Source organism: Scyliorhinus torazame, chromosome 15 (assembly GCF_047496885.1).
Source record: "Scyliorhinus torazame isolate Kashiwa2021f chromosome 15, sScyTor2.1, whole genome shotgun sequence".
Lineage (NCBI taxonomy): Eukaryota > Metazoa > Chordata > Chondrichthyes > Carcharhiniformes > Scyliorhinidae > Scyliorhinus > Scyliorhinus torazame.
In genome coordinates, this window is record NC_092721.1 from 129,624,186 (window position 1) to 129,643,024 (window position 18,839).

General features: G+C 41.7%; 1 protein-coding gene across 2 annotated transcripts in view; it reads right to left on the reverse strand.

Moving 5' to 3' along the window:
• Positions 1-18,839, reverse strand: part of pdgfd (platelet derived growth factor d) — a 266,172-nt gene that overhangs the window by 68,618 nt on the left and 178,715 nt on the right. The window contains exons 2-3 of one of the 2 annotated variants that reach the window (XM_072476742.1): positions 15,625-15,811; positions 2,923-3,109 (exon numbers count right to left, since the gene is read on the reverse strand). In XM_072476742.1, the coding sequence (XP_072332843.1) occupies positions 2,923-3,109; positions 15,625-15,811 (374 nt within the window). Of the gene's footprint in view, positions 1-2,922; positions 3,110-15,624; positions 15,830-18,839 lie in introns of both variants that reach the window. The other variant, XM_072476741.1, reaches the window with a different exon arrangement.

Below are 18,839 nucleotides of genomic sequence, written 5' to 3' on the forward strand. Positions count from 1 at the left end.
ATGGTCTTCCTGCTGGGTGCGACTGGATGTGCTTGGTTCCATTCCTATTAATTGTGTCACTTGCAATGGGTTCTGTTCCTGCGTTCAACCATTACCTCTGGTGGTCCTCAAATGATTTATCCTTGGCCCCCTCCTATTCTTCAATTACATTCTGCTCATTGGCAACACCATGAGAAGACAAAAGTGTTAACTTTCATATGCATGCTGAAGACACCCAATTCTTTCTCATCTTTGCCACTATGGACTCCTCCATCCTCCACCATTAATTAATAAATTATCAGATTCTTGTCTCACACACAGGACTGGACAAGCAGAAGTTTTCTTCAACTAAATATTGGGAAGACCGAAGCCATTGTTTTGTGTCCCTGCTACAAACACCACTCCCTAACCCCCAACTTCCCTCTTCCTGGAAACTGAGGCTGAACCAATCTGTTTGCAGCCGTCGTGCCAAACTTGACGTCGGGATAGGCTCCAAACCACAGGTCAACACTATCATTAAAATCTCCTATTTCCACTTCTTATATCGACAATCTCCACCCTGCCTTAGTTAGTCTCCTACTGAAATCCTCATCCATTCATTTTTAATCTCTGGACTTGATTGTTCCACTGTACACAAAGCCAGCCTTTTACATTCTACCCTCCGTAAACTTGAAATCATCAAAAACTCTCCCGTCTGTGACCTAACTCACACTTACAGCCCTGATCACCTCGATCACCCATTCTATTTGGCCTACTCTGACTTCCAGTCAAGCAACATCACAATTTTAAAATTCTCATCCTTTTTATTCCAATTGTTTCAAATTGCTCCAGAGCCTGACACCTCCCTACCTCTGTTGTATCTTCCAGTGTCACCACTCTGCAAGATAGTGCGCCCATCTAATTCTGGCCTCTTGAGCATCACCAATTTTAATTGCACTGCCATTGGTGGCTTTGTCTTCAGGCTCTAAGACCTGGAATACACTACTTGAATGTCGCTTTCTCTCATTCCCTTTTTCCTACTTTTAAGACATTCCTAAACACCTCTCTGTTTGACCAAGCTTTTTGCTATCTGCCCTATAAGCACTTTATGTGGTTCGGTGTTGAATTCTGTTTTATAATACTCCCGTAAAAATGTCTTGGCACTTTTTATAATGTAAAATATGTTGTATAAATAAGATACTTTTAATGACAATTCTAATGCTTACGGTGAAGAATTTCCATTATTTTAACAATAGCATTTTCTTCAGAATCAGATGAGAAAGCATAAACAAGCTGACAGCAGTTAATGCTAATTGTAAATACTCATTGTGCAAGTCACTGGTTTTGCTCAACCAAGGCATGCAGCATGACAAACATTTATCTTTCTTAGTAATTATTTTGTGGCAATAGATTGTACATCTTTCATGTTTCTTTTTTACTTTGAGTGAGGAATACATTTGACGAACATTTTGTAATTTTCCAAAGGTCCCTCCAGATATATCTGGCAGGTGGTTAGCCTGTCTATCATTTATGATGCACCTTTCCCCAGAACACTTGCTCATTTTACAAATTATCCTCTGAGAAACCTCTATTTTTTCTTTTGGGAAATAACAAATCTTTTCCTGGAGTGCTTGGCATTCACTATCCCATAGGATGTTCACTTGGGAGGCTGTCAACTCACAGTACTTGTCCTCTCATTGACACACAACGGAGAGGATCAGTGCAGACCTGTCTGGCATCATATTCACACACATCCACATCTATGCTGGGAACAATTAATGATTTATCTGCCTTCTTCTCTTGCCAATATTCTCTCTCAATTGAATTTTTTTTTAGAGTAACCAATTAATTTTTTCCAATTAAGAGGCAATTTAGCATGGCCAATCCACCTACACTGCACATCTTTGGGTTGTGGGGGCGAAACCCATGCAAACACGTGGAGAATGTGCAAACTCCAGACAGACAGTGACCCAGAGCCGGGATCGAACCTGGGGCCTCGGCGCCGTGAGGCAGCAGTGCTAACCACTGCATCATCATGCTGCCCTTCTCCCTCAATTTAGCCTGCGGAAGGAGGGTAAATAAACAGATGCATTTGCCTCTGTCTTCATGCAAAGTATAAAATAATTCTCATCTTTATTTCAGGTGAATTCTTTTGATGCTGCTAATTTCTGATAAATATAGGTCCATTTTGTCAATTCGTATCATGATGGAATAGAACATTTTCCATAAACTGCTGGTAAAGTTGACAATCAATCTTGTGTCGAACGATGTCAACAAATTAAATTCATTTAATAGATAATCATAAATTAAATAATAAAACATCCCAGAGAGCTTCACAGGAGAGCTATCTGACAAATTATGGCCGAAAGTATCTGGCTGTTTGCTGGCAGTGGGATTTTCTGGCACCGCCGGCAGCATAGCCCCACCCACAGCTTTCCTGATGGGATGGGGTGGCCTCAAAGGGAATTCCCATTGACCGTGGTTGGAGCAGAGAATCCCATTGCCAACGGATGGCATGCCGCCTCCAGGAAGCAGGCAGCTGGGAGGCCGGAGAATCACGCCCCATGTCACTGAGCCACATAAGGAGCAATTAGGTCAGATGACCAAAACCTTGGTCAAAGTCTTAAAGAGTGCCTGAAAGGAGAAACGCATGGGAGAGACAGAGAAGTGTAGGGAAGTTGTTTTCCAATGTAATAGAATTGTTATACATTCTCTCCAAATTCATTTCAAAAACTGCCTGGAAATATGCACAAATTGCAATATTTGTTATTTTATATGGGGTATCTTTAGACATGATTATCACACATGACATTTAGCTTCACACTGGAGTGTAATAGCCTAACTGACCGTGTCTTCACAGCATCTATCCAAACTCCATCATTCAACTAAACTGTGAATTGAAAAGTCCACTGATGATCATATCTGTGATTCCGAGTTACAAATCTACTGACGAATATTACTTACCACTTCCACTGGAGAGTAATAAATGCGAAATCCAGGCTTGGCCACAAAATATTCATCTGATTTAAAGGTTATCCTTAGCCTATTATTTTTTGATATTAGTCTTGGGGGAACTTCTTTATTTCCACACCATCTTCCACGAATAATTTGGTTTGTGTCAGAGATATCTTCCACCTCTACAAAGTCGTATCTAAATGGTAGAGAATGTAAAGATGAATGGTTACTTTTCTAATTAATATACTTTCTTTCAAAATAAAAGTTGTGTATCCTGGGAGATTCTGTGGGTAAATAAAGCATGTCATGCAGCACTGATTAATACAGTCCAATACAAGGTGGCACGGTGGCGAGCACTGCTGCCTCACTGCGCCAGGGACCTGGGATCAATTCTGTCCTCGGGTGACTATGTGGAGTTTGCACTTTTTCCCTGTGTCTGCGTGGATTTGCTCCGTGTGCTCCGGTTTCCTTCTACAGTCCAATGTGCAGGTTAGGTGGATTGGCCTAGCTAAATTGACCCTTAGTGTTCAGGGATGTGTGGGTTAGGTTAAGGGGTTATAGGAATAGGGTGGGAAAGTGGAGTTGGGTGGAGTACTCTTTCAGAGGGTCGGTGCAGACTCGATGGGCTGAATGGCTTCCTTCTGCACTATAAGGATTGTATGATTCTTCTAAGAATATCCCTCCTTTGTGGTTGGATTTCATTGAATTGGGGGGACAATCCATGGAGATGTGAAAATGGTGGCTTGGACGCAAAGCCATGATTTCCAACCCCATTCCCAGCACCCCCAGTTTTATTAGGGTGTTGAAGCAGCTGATTGACAGTTCTTGCATCCTGATGTATTCTGTCAATTGCATGATGTTCATTTGCACAAGATGGAGAGTTTTTAATTGATTACAGTTTCAGCTATTGATACTTTAAAGGATCTGGTTGATTGTCACTTTTAAAGGGCTGGAGTGAAATGAGTGCTTTTTAAGAAAATAGGAAGTTCTGAATAAATGACTATTTTCTTCCCTTTGCTTTAACACACATATGATTTTAAGTAAGGGGTTCATTGATTTTGTACACAGTTTATAGTGGGGGAATGGGCATGGAAGTTCCAGGGCTTAGCATGGAGGGTATGAGGAATCATTGGGTGTGGCTAGCGGATATAGCTTGGCATGGAGTGAACGAAGGGCTATTTTGGGTCGGTGGAGGATATGAGGGGCCATGGGGGCTGGGTGGGGGCAGAGTTTGACATGTAAGATATAAGGGGTCCTGGGGATGGGTGGAATGCCATAGTTTGGCACGGAGGGTATAAGGGATCATGCAGGGGTGTGTTGTGGCTGGTGAGCATGAGTTAGCCTGAGTTCGCACAAATGGTCCATAGGGAGGGTGTGGGAGGTGAGAGGGTGTAAGGGGAGAAGGCTAGACGGCTGTTCTTTGTTTTGCTGTTGTTATTACAACTGGGACTGAATTCAAGAGCACTGATGCAGAGCTTTTAAACAGCCTGCCTTGGCAGCTGGCAGCCTCTGTGGGCTGCTTCCGGAACCTTTCCAACATGGGGTGGGGGGCCGCTTGCTTGACTCTAAATTTCCCGACTCCTGCTACCCGTCTCCAAGTTAAAAATCCAGCCCTCGACCTCTGATCAGTATTCAGCTGCCTGACACTAGCTGGGTTACAGGTGTTACAGTGGGCCTCAGCAGACCTGGGTTAAAGAGAAAAAGCACAGCCAGAGTTCCCATTATTGATCACTATCCCATCACATTGGCTGGTAAATGTGTGCGTGTCAACGTGCGGGGGGGAGCAGAGTTGGACTGAGTTGTGGTTATTTCTCCCACCAACTCCACAATGGGAACATTCAGGAAGAAATCTTCTGGACTTGATTCTTGCAGAAACGGCTGCACCATTTTCAGGTTGGAAAAGAGAGACATGATTTATATACTGCCTTTCACCGCCACCAGACGTCTGAAAGTGCTTCACAACAAATAACGTAATCTTGAAATGTAGTCACTGTTCTAATGTAGGATACACAGCAGCTAAGTTCTGCACAGCAAACGTATCTCACAAACAGCAATGTCGTAATGACCAAATAATTTGCTTTGGTGCTGTTGGTTGAGAGATAAATATTAGTCAAGACACCAGGGATAACTCCTACTCATCTTCGAAATAGTGCCATGGGAGCTTTTACACCCACCCACGCAGGCAGATGGGCCTTAGCATCACATCTTATCTGCAAGACAGCACCTTCGACAGTGCATTGCTCCCTAGCTGAGGGTGAGAGAAGTGCTAGATAGGTGAAGTTCTTTCTAACAGGTTGTCAGGCATCTTTCAAGCAATGCTAGCACTCTGAGACGAAATGCTTTGAACAGAAGCAGCCTCTCACCTAGCCATGGCTTGAGCTCTCCAGTGGAAGCAGTCAAAGCCTCCACTGAAGAAGTTCTTCCCATTGAGCACTCACTTCAGAGATCCTATTGTGTTGTTGTCCAGTCGGGAAACACATGCGCTGGCTGGGAATCCAGAATTGAGGATTAAAAGAAATCCTAAAATGTTTTTTTTAGGTACCTTAATAATTTAACTGACTAATAAAAGGTGATTTCCTGCTTATCGTCAATCCCATCCTAAAGGATCCAATGAAAGGGTGGGACGATATCGGGCTTTGGGTCTGTCATCAATTTCAGGGGATTTAACTCCACACAAACAAGCCAACTCATGCACCTCCCAAGCTTATATAGGATATATGGCACAAAAGGAATCCATTTGGCCCAAAAGTCTCTGCTGGTTGGCAAATTTTCCCCTCACTTTCTCGATCATATCTGGAGAATGGTAACCTGGAAGGGGCAACAACGTGCTTGCTGCATTGATACTCCAGCACAGGATATCACCTTCAAGTTGGAAGAACAAACTAACAAGGGATGAAAGCAAACATTTATTTTGTCCTACAGCATCTCTGAAAGTTACCCTGAATATGTACATGAATGGAGACCAGCTAAACAATATCAAGCTTGGGTATTTAAAAAGAAAATCTGTTACATTCTTAAATGAGATAGGCATATTGTCTCTTACAGCCAAACAAATAATTAACTGGCTCCAACTTTCCAGCTCTTCGACCATAGCAGTGAGTTTGTGGCATCTAAAGTGCAAAGCCAAGTATTTTTTAAATGTGACCGGGGGGGGGGGGGGGGGGGGGGGGGAGAGGGGTGTATGCCTTTACCACCCTTTCAGGCAATGAACTCTAGACCCCCACAATCGTCTGGGTGAAAGAAATTCTCAGCTCCCAGCTAAACTTCTGCCAGTTACTTTAAATGTATATCCCCTGGATAGGTCCTTCCTATCCACTCTATTGAGATTCCCCCAATTTCATACACTTGAATTAAATCCCCCATGTGCAAGAAAACAACTCCAGACTATTGGATCTTTGTTTTGTGGCTAAAATTCTCGAGCCCTGTCAACTTCCTCGTAAATCATCTCTGTACCCTCTCTAGTGCGATCACATCCTTTCTGCAATGTGGTGAGCTGAACTATATGCAGTACTCTGTGGATTAACTGGTGCTTTATACAGTTCTAGCATAACCTTCCTATTTTTGTGTTCTAAGTCTCAACTAAAAAATAACTCTCTTTTACCGTTGTAACCACCTTATCTAATTGTCCCGCTACTTTTGGGGATCTGTTGACATATATTCCAAGTACTCCTGTACCAGCTGAGGTTATTCATGAAGGCCCCGCCTTCTCAACCTTGCCCCTAGCCTGTGACGTGGTGATCCTCAGATTAAATCTTCACCTGTCACAACTTTACTTACCTTTACTCCAAGCCCCTTCTTTTCCTCTACATTTCTCGGTGGCCTACATTTACTGTAAATGTCTTTACCTTAGTTCACGCTCCCCAAGTGCATTATCTCACACCATAAAACCTCAAGCAGTGATGTTTCCTGGAATTGTGGGAGTTTAAGAAATAAATTAAATTTCATTTCCATTGCATATATTTAAATGTATTACTGTTTTCCATTGTGGAATCGCATTTCCTAATTCTTAGTTTATAAAATGGTTAAAATGTGACTGTTGAAAAGATTTAGAATAAGATAATTAGTTCCTTAGATTATATGATGACCAATAATAATAATAATAATCTTTATTAGTGTCACAAGTAGGCTTACATTAACACTACAATGAAGTTACTGTGAAATTCCCCCAGTCACCAAACTCCGCCACTCCACAGCAAACATGGCTGACCAGGAATCTCTCCCACTCTTGTCACCAACTTTGGTGTGTTGAAAGGATTTGAAGGTTGACACTCAACCTATTGGACCGTATTATGAATGTGCCTTCCTTTGCCATCAAGTCCTCAAGTGGAACATGAACCCACAGCTTTTCCTCAGAGGCAGGGACACAACTACTGCTCCATAAGACCTTCTTGACCTTTATCAGTGTCGATACAATTTATTACATTCATTGATTTTATTAAACATAGATCAAATCAGACAGAGATTTAGTGCAGGGATGACATATACCTTGCTTGAAGTGATATAATTTCTGTTTTTGAAGTTAAAATGGAGATGGGGTACCATGCAGAACATTTGCAATTTGCAGTCCTCAAGTTTGTGTGGAATCTTACACTGCTAGTTTAGCTGTATGCAAAGAAACATGGATAGTCACCTGGTAATGTTCACATGCAAATGGTTTCAATAATAGCATCAGTGTCCTTCAGAGCAGCCAGTGCAAATTAATTGTCCTTGAAATTTAAGTATTATTCAAACAGCTTTTTTACTTTCATTTTAAGCAGAATTTCATTTAAATATTTAAGTAAATGCACATTGAAAGGGATATGGATCAATTAATTGATGGTTAGAATGAATAAAATTTAAATGTGATCTCAAAGTCAAACTTTGTTGGGATGAGTATGTAGGTGCCCTTTCCCAATATCTAAAGCTAGACAGGAATCCACAAATTAATGTAATCTATGCACAGTCATTTTTTTTCTGTGTTGCTGTTGCATGAAGACATTGTCACGGTGGGCTGACCACACAGTTCAAGAAGCCATCTGTGCTTGTGAAGTCATATCTTTCACAGCACAGTTGCTGTCTGATAGCTGGTGAAAAATGACAAGAAGCTTGCATACATGTTCTGTTGGAAAACACAAACAATAATAAGGACAGTTTGTTGAAAACAGGCAGAATAAGTGCCCAGCATGTATAATAAGGCTAGTGGCCATGTTACGTGGCATGTCAAAATATAAAATGATCCACCAGAGGCAAAAATTAACAGAGTACAGACCCATTTTACATTGTGAAAAATGGGACAGAAGCAGAACCTTCATTTCCAGTCAGGAATCAAGGGTGTCCTTCTTAATTGATTAGGTGGATAGGCCATGTTAAATTGCCCTTAGTGACCAGAAAAGGTTAGGAGGGGTTATTGGGTTACAGGGATAGGGTGGAAGTGAGGGCTTAAGTGGGTCGGTGCAGACTCGATGGACCGAATGGCCTCCTTCTGCACTGTATGTTCTATGTCCTATGTCCTAATTATTAAAATTACTTTCTGGGAAGTCAAAGAACTGAAATGCTTCGAATGTGGTTTGTTCTATTTTGATTCCTGGATTTATCTCAGGGGCAGTATATCATGATGATTAGGAGAAGGGTAATAAAATGCTCCTATATTTTCTCACCCTATGTTTAATTTTAAAATATGTATCTGTACCAAAATGCTAAGCTAAGGGTGTGCAGTATTCCGATGCATTTTCTTTTGGTTAAATAATTTCTAGACACATTAAAGATGCCAAATTACATGGTCCCCGTCAATTCTTGCATTGGTTTCTGGCAGGCATCATTAACAGAAAATTAAATTATTAACAATTGTATGCAACTTTTTCAAAACGCTGCGAGAACAGCCAGGTTGAATCTCGTTCTTTTGTTTAACAGGAAAATGAGACCGATTGAAATCAGCCAAGATTCCATTTGAGAAAAGATAAAAACATGGTTAATTATTTTTCCAGCTGTCCATTACACTTTCAAAGGGGTTCAACTCAGGTAATGTTGAAAGTATATTTTTTGTGCCTGCTTATGCTGCCAACACTTAAAACCAATAAATATAAAGGGGCAATGTGATAGGATTCCCCCACTATTCTTTCAAAAGATAGCGCGGAATTCTACAGCCCTGTAACGGCAGGGGCAGGGCTGCAAAATGCAGCAAACCGTTCAAAACTCCACTGACTTCAGCAGGAACAGAAGATCCCGCAAGCGGGAGGGGTTGTAAAGTTCCTCCTGTAAACTTTTTGAGTTAGAAAAACAAGAAGTAGGAACAGGAGAGGAGTAGGTAATTCACCCCTCGAGCCTGTTAGATCATTGAGTTAAATCATAGCTGATTATATCTCAACTCCAATTACTCAACTCTGCTCCTTATCCTTTGATATCCTTACATAACTAAAATCTATTAATCTCAGTCAGGAAATTTTGAACGGATCCAGAATCCACAACTAAAGTTCCCTTACCCCCTAATTTGAAAGCTGCCTGATTCAGAATAAATGGTCTCATTTTACCATTCCCTCAAAAAAAACACTTATTCTGGACCCTCACGCTAGAGGTATTAGTTTCTCTTTATCTATCATGACAAATGCTTTAATTATTCTAACCACCTTCATTAGATCACCCTTAACTTTGTAAATAGAACAGAATTTAAACCAGTTAGTCTCACTACTGTGGTGGCATTTGGATTTTTTTCCATTTTGTCAAAATACTAATGTACCAGTGAAAGCAACAACATTTGCATCTCATTGTTATGAGACAGCATCATGCACTGATCTTCCCTTACTGAGTGCTTTTGAATTTGAAGCATCTACTTAACAAAAGCTGATGCAATAATATCCATGATGAAAATCAGGATAATTTGTTTCACATTTAAAACTGCTCAAAATTGCACTTCATAGGCAATTTAGTCAATTATCCCACCTTTCGGTAAAGTCAATTCGGCTGACTGCACCTGCTTTGCAAGATGTATACTATTTAGTAATTTTCATTTTAAATATCTAATTACTCCATGCATACTGAGAATTTATTGATACGTTCATTGGCTATAAATATATGCAAAGAAAATATTTGCTCAACTGAAACGTTGTATCATTTGCAAGTGTTGCCAGACTATTTTGCTTTAAATAGTAGAGTAGAAATTAGTCCTGCAGTCTTATTCTGCACAATTCTTCAGTGCTCTTTCATTGGAATGATTAACATATCGGGTTAACATATCCATTAAACTAATGGAAAGAAAAGTTTGAAATGAGAGCGTTAAGCATTCAAGAATGTAAATGATAGTGATTTCTAACCTACCATTTTTAATTGGCTCCCAATATTCTTTACTGCACAAATAATTGGACCTCACCAAAAAGTAAGATAGTTCAAATTTTGTTTAATTACTTCTTTCAAATTTTAGAATTAATGAGGTCTGATTAGCAGCTCAGAGACTCTTGGGAGCATAAATTTGAACACATATGTGGAAGAGCTTTGAAAACGACCTTATGTACTTTCAACATAATATTTGCCATCAGCAATATTAGACCTGTTCAACGATCATTTAATGAGGCACTGCTCGTGAGATGAGTTCTGAGTATTTTCAAATCTTTGGTACTATGACAAATAAATGGCCTCTGATCATCATCATAAATAAATATCATCGTGATGAGAACGCGAGTGCTCTTCTCTCTGCACACAACTCGGGTTTTGGTCTGTGTGTGCTCATCAAGGTGAAAAGTGTTAAGTGCAGAGAAATTGAATTGGATGAAGAGTTGAGTTTATAACCCCACGGGGAATTTTAACTTCAAAGAGCGAGTGTGTTTGGGAGCAGGTGTATGGTTAAAAGTGCTGAAATTGATAGTGGGTTGAGAAGCTGGCTCCGATCTGCTGACCTTTGCCACGTGTTTGGCCACAAGTGAGAAACCAGGAGAGGCGGGTACTATGTTCTGTGTTGTGGTCATGGTAGAGATGTATACAGAACATCTTGATGAGTAAAATTGTTTATTGATAAAATGAACACGTGGAAAGATAACTAAAGAAACTATGATACAAACGGTAACCATTAGTGAATTCTCCTGAAGCTACATCTAATGCGACTGTCCTCTGATACGACTTACTACCATATCCTTGATCTCTGGAGTGACCTGGTGGTCCCCATCTGCTGGTCAGAGGTTGTTATATCTAACTACCTACATTACTATACATATGCATATCACCACACCCCCCTTCCTTTGGAAACGTGAATGTTTCACAAATATTTTTTTAATATAAATTTAGAATGCCCAATTAATTTTTCCAAATTAAAGGGCAATTTAGAGTGGCCAATCCACCTACCTTTTACATCTTTGGGTTGTGGGGGCGAAACCCACGCAAACACGGGGAGAACGTGCAAACTCCACATGGACAGAGCCGGGATCGAACCTGGGACCTCGGCACCATGATGCAGAAATGCTAACCATTGCGCCACCATGCTGCCCAATGTTTAACAAATATAACTGTGCTACCAAACATGATACGCATAACAATTTCAAACATGTCCCTGTACACAGTTCATTACACATTCAGTCTTTCAGGTTAACAACATCTTCTTGTTGGTCTCCTGAGCATTGAACGAATACGTGATCATGTATTTTTCGAAAGACCAGTTTTCTGTCTGGTCTTTGAGTCACCAACTCTTTAAGTCTTCTGAAATGATGCTTCCTACTCTGTGTTTGTCCTTGTACATTAGCCTTATCGCCGATGCTCATTTCTTCACTGTTGCAGCTGCTACCCGGCTGACAGACTGTGTCATCGACTCTTCCCTTACTCTTCTTTCTTTTTTGAATAATCAGCTCTTTCCTTCTTATCTTTGGTGCCATCCACACTCACATCTGCCTGTGCACCTAGAGTATCATTCTTGCTACTGGTCTTGGCCAAGGGATTAGCTGTTTCTGGATCCCTTGCTGCAATAGCTGTCTCTAGATCTTCTGCTGTGATAGGTTTCTGGATCCTTTGCCGGATTGAGGAGTTTTGGTTGATCCCTGGTGCTTGCGCTCGAACGCTTCACCATATACCCATCGACTGATGAGGCATCTAATGTCAGCATACTTTTGGACACTCTTGCAGTTGTAGGCAGGTTTGCGACTTCAGAAATGATCTGCAAACCCTTGCATTCTGGTATCTTACTGGATCAATGTCCTCAAAGTTAGGCATTACTTCTTCAATTTGTGCTTTAGTCTCAATTAATGGCTGATCCTCATCTGATATAATGATACATGCTTCATCTGTTGTTGGAGAACTGCACGAAAATGCATCCATCTGTTCTTGCTGCAAGTTTTTTGATGGACTGGCCTCGAGTACTTGAGAATCCACCGCAGGAGCTATTCCGTGGGCATAGGGTAAATCATCGTATTTCTCTGGAGCCAATTTCTTCAAAATGGGATTATTTCTTCAGTTACCAGTTGGCTGTTAACCAGTTGAACAGGTCTTGCTCACTCCACCATCTGACGGGAGTGACATTGCCAGGCAAAGTGGTTTGCTCTGCCACATTTGTAACAGATCAATCCAAAAGCTGGACATCTTCGTGGCAAATGTTGAGTGCTGCATCGCTGCATAGCGTGGCGAATCCGTTCAGCTGCTTAAAATGGCCGCCCGCACAGGGAGCACATTTCTTATTCAGCTGCATCAGCACACTAATGCCATCTTCCACCTCTTCTTCCTTCGCGCTAAAACGATGGAGATTCAATGTGTCAAGCTGCTTTGCAACAAGCTCACTAGCATGACAGATTCAAACGGCACTTTCAAGTTGCAGGTCTGTTTCCTGCAGTAGCCTCTCGCGCACTTTATTATTGGAGATTCCAAAAATTATCTGGTCTCGTATCATTGATGATTGGAGTGTGCTGAAGTTGTACTACTGCACTTTCAATCGCAAGTCAGTGAGGAAGCTATCAAATGCCTCCGTTCTGGGTGCGCGAATGGAATATATAGCATTTGAAGGTTTTGTTTTTTCTATGGGAGTGCTGCTGATCGAATTATTTAAGCACTTCTTCGAAGCTTTTGCTGTCCGCCTCGCTGTCGAACGCGAAGGTATTATAAATTTTGGTGGCTTGAAGACCTGCTACCATGAGCTGCAACACAATACGCCTCTCGTCAGGCTGTGCCTGCAGGCCAAGGGCTGCAACATAGAGTTTGTATTGCTACTTCAAAACAATCCAAATCTCATCCACATTATGTACCAGTGACTTGAAGCTGGTGACATGCCTTCAGATCTTCCACCTCGAACTTCACAGTCCTTACGAGCGTTGAGTTCCAGTTGCCCGTAGTTTACCAGGTAGGTGGAAGAATTTTATTTTTTCTTTCTTCGGTCTGTTTCGTCCCATCTTTGCTGTAGTTATCTTCAATTGTTAAACACTCCTGCTACCATGTTATGTTCTGCTTTGTGGCCATGGTAGAGATACACACAGAACATTTAGGTCTTGACTAGTAAGATTGTTTACTGACAAAACTACAATACAAATGGTAACGATTAGTGAATTCTCCTGCAGCTACGTCTAATACGACTGTCCTCTGATACGACTTACTACCATCTCCTCAATCTCTGGAGTGACCTGGTGGTTCTCTGTCCCCACCTGCTGGTCGGAGGTTGTATATCTAACTATCTATATCACTATGCATGTGCATATCAACACAATAGGTTGCCAATTTAAGTTTGCGAAGAATTCAATCACAGATATTTTAACCGGAACTTTCACTTTAACTGTGGATGCACGGCTATCCTGGGCTTCCTCCAATCACCAATGGAACCAAGGTGAGAGCACTGTAGCAAATGAGAAGACTGAAGCAATAACAGGCAAAAAAGTCCCATAAATGTTGACACCTCTCATCTGTTTCCTTGCCTAAGCGACAGGCGTTGCTCACAGTACTTGTTTTGAGATTGTGGTTTAACAACTTTAGCAGTATTTTTGTTACATTAGAGGTGACTTTTCCTACACTCGATTTGACCTTCACTACATGGGAGGATTGAATGTACGATCTCCACTTTCCATCCGTCATACAAAGATTCACCATGGTTGCTGCTTATTCTACTTTACCTTGGACCTCAAATAAAGGGCTAAGAAGATAAGAAGAGTAGCAGAAAGAACATCAATAGCAGGGGAATGAGCAGGATCTCACAGACCTGCTGCTGCTCCACAGGAGAGCTGGAAAGAGCTCAGGGGTGCAGCTCGCAGGAGCTGATGCTTGCCTCATGATGAATATAAGCAGAGAATCAACTTCCTCCCCATGTCTAAATATCAGTGGCTCAGAAGGCTGAGCGTATTGTCAGGTGGTCGCAGACATTTTCAGTCTGCTGCCAAGTGGATCTGGTGGCCATGCTTTGCCACTGGCTGTCAAAGTGACCACCATCTTCAACTTTTATTTGTGTCATTTTTATTCCAGAGATCCACAGGGGACATTTGAAAATATCATAGAAATTTATCCGCAAACACATCACACAGGTCATTGATGCCAAGTTGGTTTAATATTGTCAGGAAGTGTATACTTTGCCACTGATGAGGTCAGTCAGACAGGCAGGTGCAGAAGTTTGTGGATCTCGGTGCAGGTGGACAAACAGGACACGTGACAGTCATGGCATCTCAAATTACCCAGGAGGGCTTGTGAACCATAAGGCTGATTTTACCTTCGAGGAGCCCAATGAGGCCCTAAAAGCCTTTTTATGATGTGATCCTCAATACAGCCATCAATTGGGATGCTGAAGAAATGCATCAGGTACTTGGACAGCTCTGGAAGTGTTCTTCAGCATTTCATATAATCATAGAATTTACAGTGCAGAAGGAGACCATTCGGCCCATCGAGACAGCACCAGCCGTTGGTAAGGGCTCCCTACTTAAGCCCACACCTCCACCCTATCCCTGTAACCCCACCTAACCTTTTTGGACACTGAAGGCAATTTAGCATGGCCAATCCATCTAACCTGTGCATTGTTGGACTGTGGGAGGAAACCGGAGCACCCGGAGGAAACCCACGCAGACACGGAGAGAACGTGCAGACTCCACACAGACAGTGACCCAAGCTGGGAATCGAACCTGGGATCCTGGAGCTGTGAAGCAACTGTGCTAACCACTGTGCTACCGTGCTACCCTGGATTGACATGCTGACAGAGAGTTTAAAGGGTTTAATGTCTTCACAATCCAAAAACATTGCCTGATACTAGTGTAACATGATAAATTAAATATTTACCTTCAACACTCCAAGTATAGGAGGCAAAAAAGCAAAACCTCATTCCCCCTCTGCACAAGTGAGTTTAAACACAATGAAATGGCACAGGGTCTTGTTGGGAGAGAACATTGATGCAAATCCAGGAAACAGTGTTGCCAGAAATTGCACTTTTTGCACACAGTGTGTCAGGGATAACATGGAATATACAAAATTCAAGGCTTCCATTTCCAATCAACAGCTGCAAAATGTGCATCAATGCCAAACACCCTTGTGTAATGCCAGTTTGGAGTTTTGACTTCTCATTCTAAAGCACTGCACCATCTGCTGTTATTTGACATTGTAAACACAATTGCAACTGCACCATTCATGTACATACCAACCTCAAGTCAATTTGACCCATAAATATCAACTCTTTTCATGTGATAATCAAAGATCGTTAAAGTTTATAATCCTAATGCTCACCACAGCATGAACATGGGAAGAAGTAGTTTAAGCATTAATAGGAAGAGAGTTTTTCATAACTTACCCACTTTTTCTGCTTACCTGCAAATATCATTTTCTGGTTCCTCCAGTCCAAAGCGAGTATCAAACACCAACTGTATCCTTGTGTTTTCAGGAGACAGCAATCTCCACGTCAATAAAATGCTCCTTGGATAGTTGAGAGGAAATCGTGGACTCTGTACAAATCCATTATTCACGGCATTGATTGTATCTTCTTGCCGATAAATTGCTGTGAGGTGATTGCTCTCTGTTAGTAGTCACAACTTGTACGAATTAGTCTGCTGTTTAATTATTGAAGAACAATGCAATAAAAGCACCAAGTTTACAGTGAATGATAAATCTTCATACTTTTAACATTTCCTGCAATTAATGATATTGCATTTTTAAAAATGCAAGCGGTCAAAACTGTTAGCTTTGAACGGTGCCTTTCAGGTAAGATACATGTACATATCATCAGCTGTTATTCAGTTGGCTTGAATTACTGACATGCAGACTTTGTGGGCCTGCGGAGACCAGAACGAGTTAAATGCTGGTTATAATCAAGCGAAAGAGAATCATGGATAACATAGCATAATAGCATAATTACTTCATACCCAATAGGTCGGGAATAGGCTAAGGCTACTGGGAAAATATTAGCTGAAATTCTAGCACATCAGATGCCTGGAACTATTTGTGATCTCAGCTACAGCAGGACTAGCTGTTTAATTCCCAGTGGGCAGTGTCTGTGAAGAACGTTTGCCCTGTTTGTTTTACCTCAGAAGCAAAACCCAGAAGAGATATAACTGCCTGGTGTGGTAACTGTTACTGGCTTTCTTTTATGGTTTTAAAAATCTATAAGATATTGTGGAATGTTCCGTAAGAATTACCTCTGAAGGTAGTGAAATAAAGGTTGTTTAGAATTGGGTAAAGTAAATGATACTGTGTATAGTCATTGTCTTAGATAATTTTATTGCTTAGATGTTCAGCTGAATAAGCCTATGAGGAACATCTCAGGAGTAATCTGGTCCACAAACACAAATTGGCGACCTGTGCTCTGCAACATTGCGCCACCAAAAATCCATTGTGTAGTTCGCACAGCATGATTCCTAGAAAGAATGTGCAAAAATCCGGATCTGCCATTGGTAGAGGACAATCTCCCATTCACCCACCCAGAAAACGTGTCATCTCAAGGGAGCCAATCTGGACCAACCTGCCCGAGCTAGGCAGTTCTGCTGTGGACCTGTGGAAGGACCTGTGGCACAACATCAACAACACAGCCTAGAATCAGCACCTGGTTGATGATCCTACATTAGAAATCCCAGGCTTCGACCTCTCACGTGATGAATGGGTTAAACTGAACAGCTTTTGCACTGGAGTCAGACCCTGCCGCAACAGCCTCTTCCATTGGGGATACTGTGACTCACCCCTGTGCAACTGTGCGAGGTGCAAACTCATTGTGCATATAATCGACAAATGTGCTGACTGATGTTTCAGTGGTGGTCTCACTGCCCTACATCAGGCTGAGGAGGAGGCTACAAATCAGCTGAAGAATTTCATATTTGGCATCTGGCTGTTCATCGGTGCATATGGTAGTAGTAGTATTGCTTCTTTATTTAATTTAATATCATCACCAACATCTGTGAGATCATTTTCTGGATTTCAAACATTTCTCACATTATATCATAGAATTTACAGTGCAGAAGGAGGCCATTCGGCCCATTGATTCTGCACCGGCCCTTACAAAGAGCACCCTACTGAAGCCCATGTATCTACCCTATCCCGGTAACCCAGTAACCCCCACATAATATTTTTCGGACACGAAGGGCAATTTATCATGGCCAATCCGCCTAACCCGCACATCTTTGGACTGTAGGAGGAAACCGGAGCACCCGGAGGAAACCCACGCAGACACTGGGAGAACGTGCAGACTCCGCACAGACAGTGACCCAGCCCGGAATCGAACCTGGGACCCTGGAGCTATGAAGCAACTGTGCTAACCACTATACTATTGTGCTGCCCGTCAAATTGCAAAATAGAGTTGAGAACATTTGTTTCAAGTTTCCCTTCTGGGATTTGGAATAACCCGGTGTTTACAATCGGCATTTTCTTTGCACAGGCAAGATGAGAAAAATGACTTCCTCCTGTGCTGCAGTTACTAATAATTCTACATATAATTGGCAAGGCAATTATCATGCCCTCACATAACTTCTCCATTTACCCTGCTTTTAACATTATATTTCAGCGGAGGCAGAAATGAGAGCAGACCAATGCACAAATAATAGACATGACCTCAGCAAATGGAAACGATTGATATATCATATCACTGGTAGTGTACAATTGGTGGATTCTGCCTCAGGTAAAACCTATCCAGGCAGACCCTAAACTTCATTTGTTTTTATCAGCAGATGCTGTTGTTTTTTTTCCCCCTCCCCTTCATCAGCGAAGGCTTGTTTCCACTAGTAAAAAGGAATCCAAACTAAGGCCAGGATAGCTGTCTGGATGAAAAAGTGCAGGTTGAATATCTGGGTTTTATATCAGCCTGGCTGGAAAATGTTAGTGGTTTGAATGCAAGCTAGTAACTGTGCAAATCCCATCAAACCTTTGCTGCTCTGATGACACTGAGCTCAAATCCAGAGTTTAGGAATGTGCATGATCAATCTTATGAAAGCAGTAATAATATTTTTGTGCACTGCATTGAAATGAGAGGTCCTCACCCCCCGACCCCCCCGCCAACAAACTAAACAGTAGGTAGAAAAGATCATTTTGTAAAAACCTCCTACATGTTTTCCAATGTTTTCTTGTCTTTATTCATTTACCGACGTCAGTGCTAGAATGTGGGACACATTTCATTCCAGGCACCCAGTTAGTGTCCAGTTACCTTAGGCCAGGTGCAAGAACAACTGACTTTTAATTGGTGTTTCTCATGTTGGAAAGAGGTTTTAGAATACTTTATAACATCGGAAACCGGGAAGAAAAATCTCCGAACAGAAAGGAAAAGGAACTAGAAATAATTCAAAAATGGAGCCAACAGAGTAGTTGTGGGATAAAATAGCATTGAGGGGATTTTAGAGAGGAAAGGTGGAGGAATTTAGGAGCGAGATCCAGGAGCATGGTATTGTGGCTGAAAAAACAGCTTTTGAAAATGTTTTCATTTGAGGTGGGTATCACTGGCAAGGCTAGCCCATCCCTAATTGTCCTTAAGAAGGTCTCGGGTGAACCGCCTTCTTGAATCGCTACATTCTATCTTGTGACTTGTCGGTCGCAATTTAGTGTAAGTG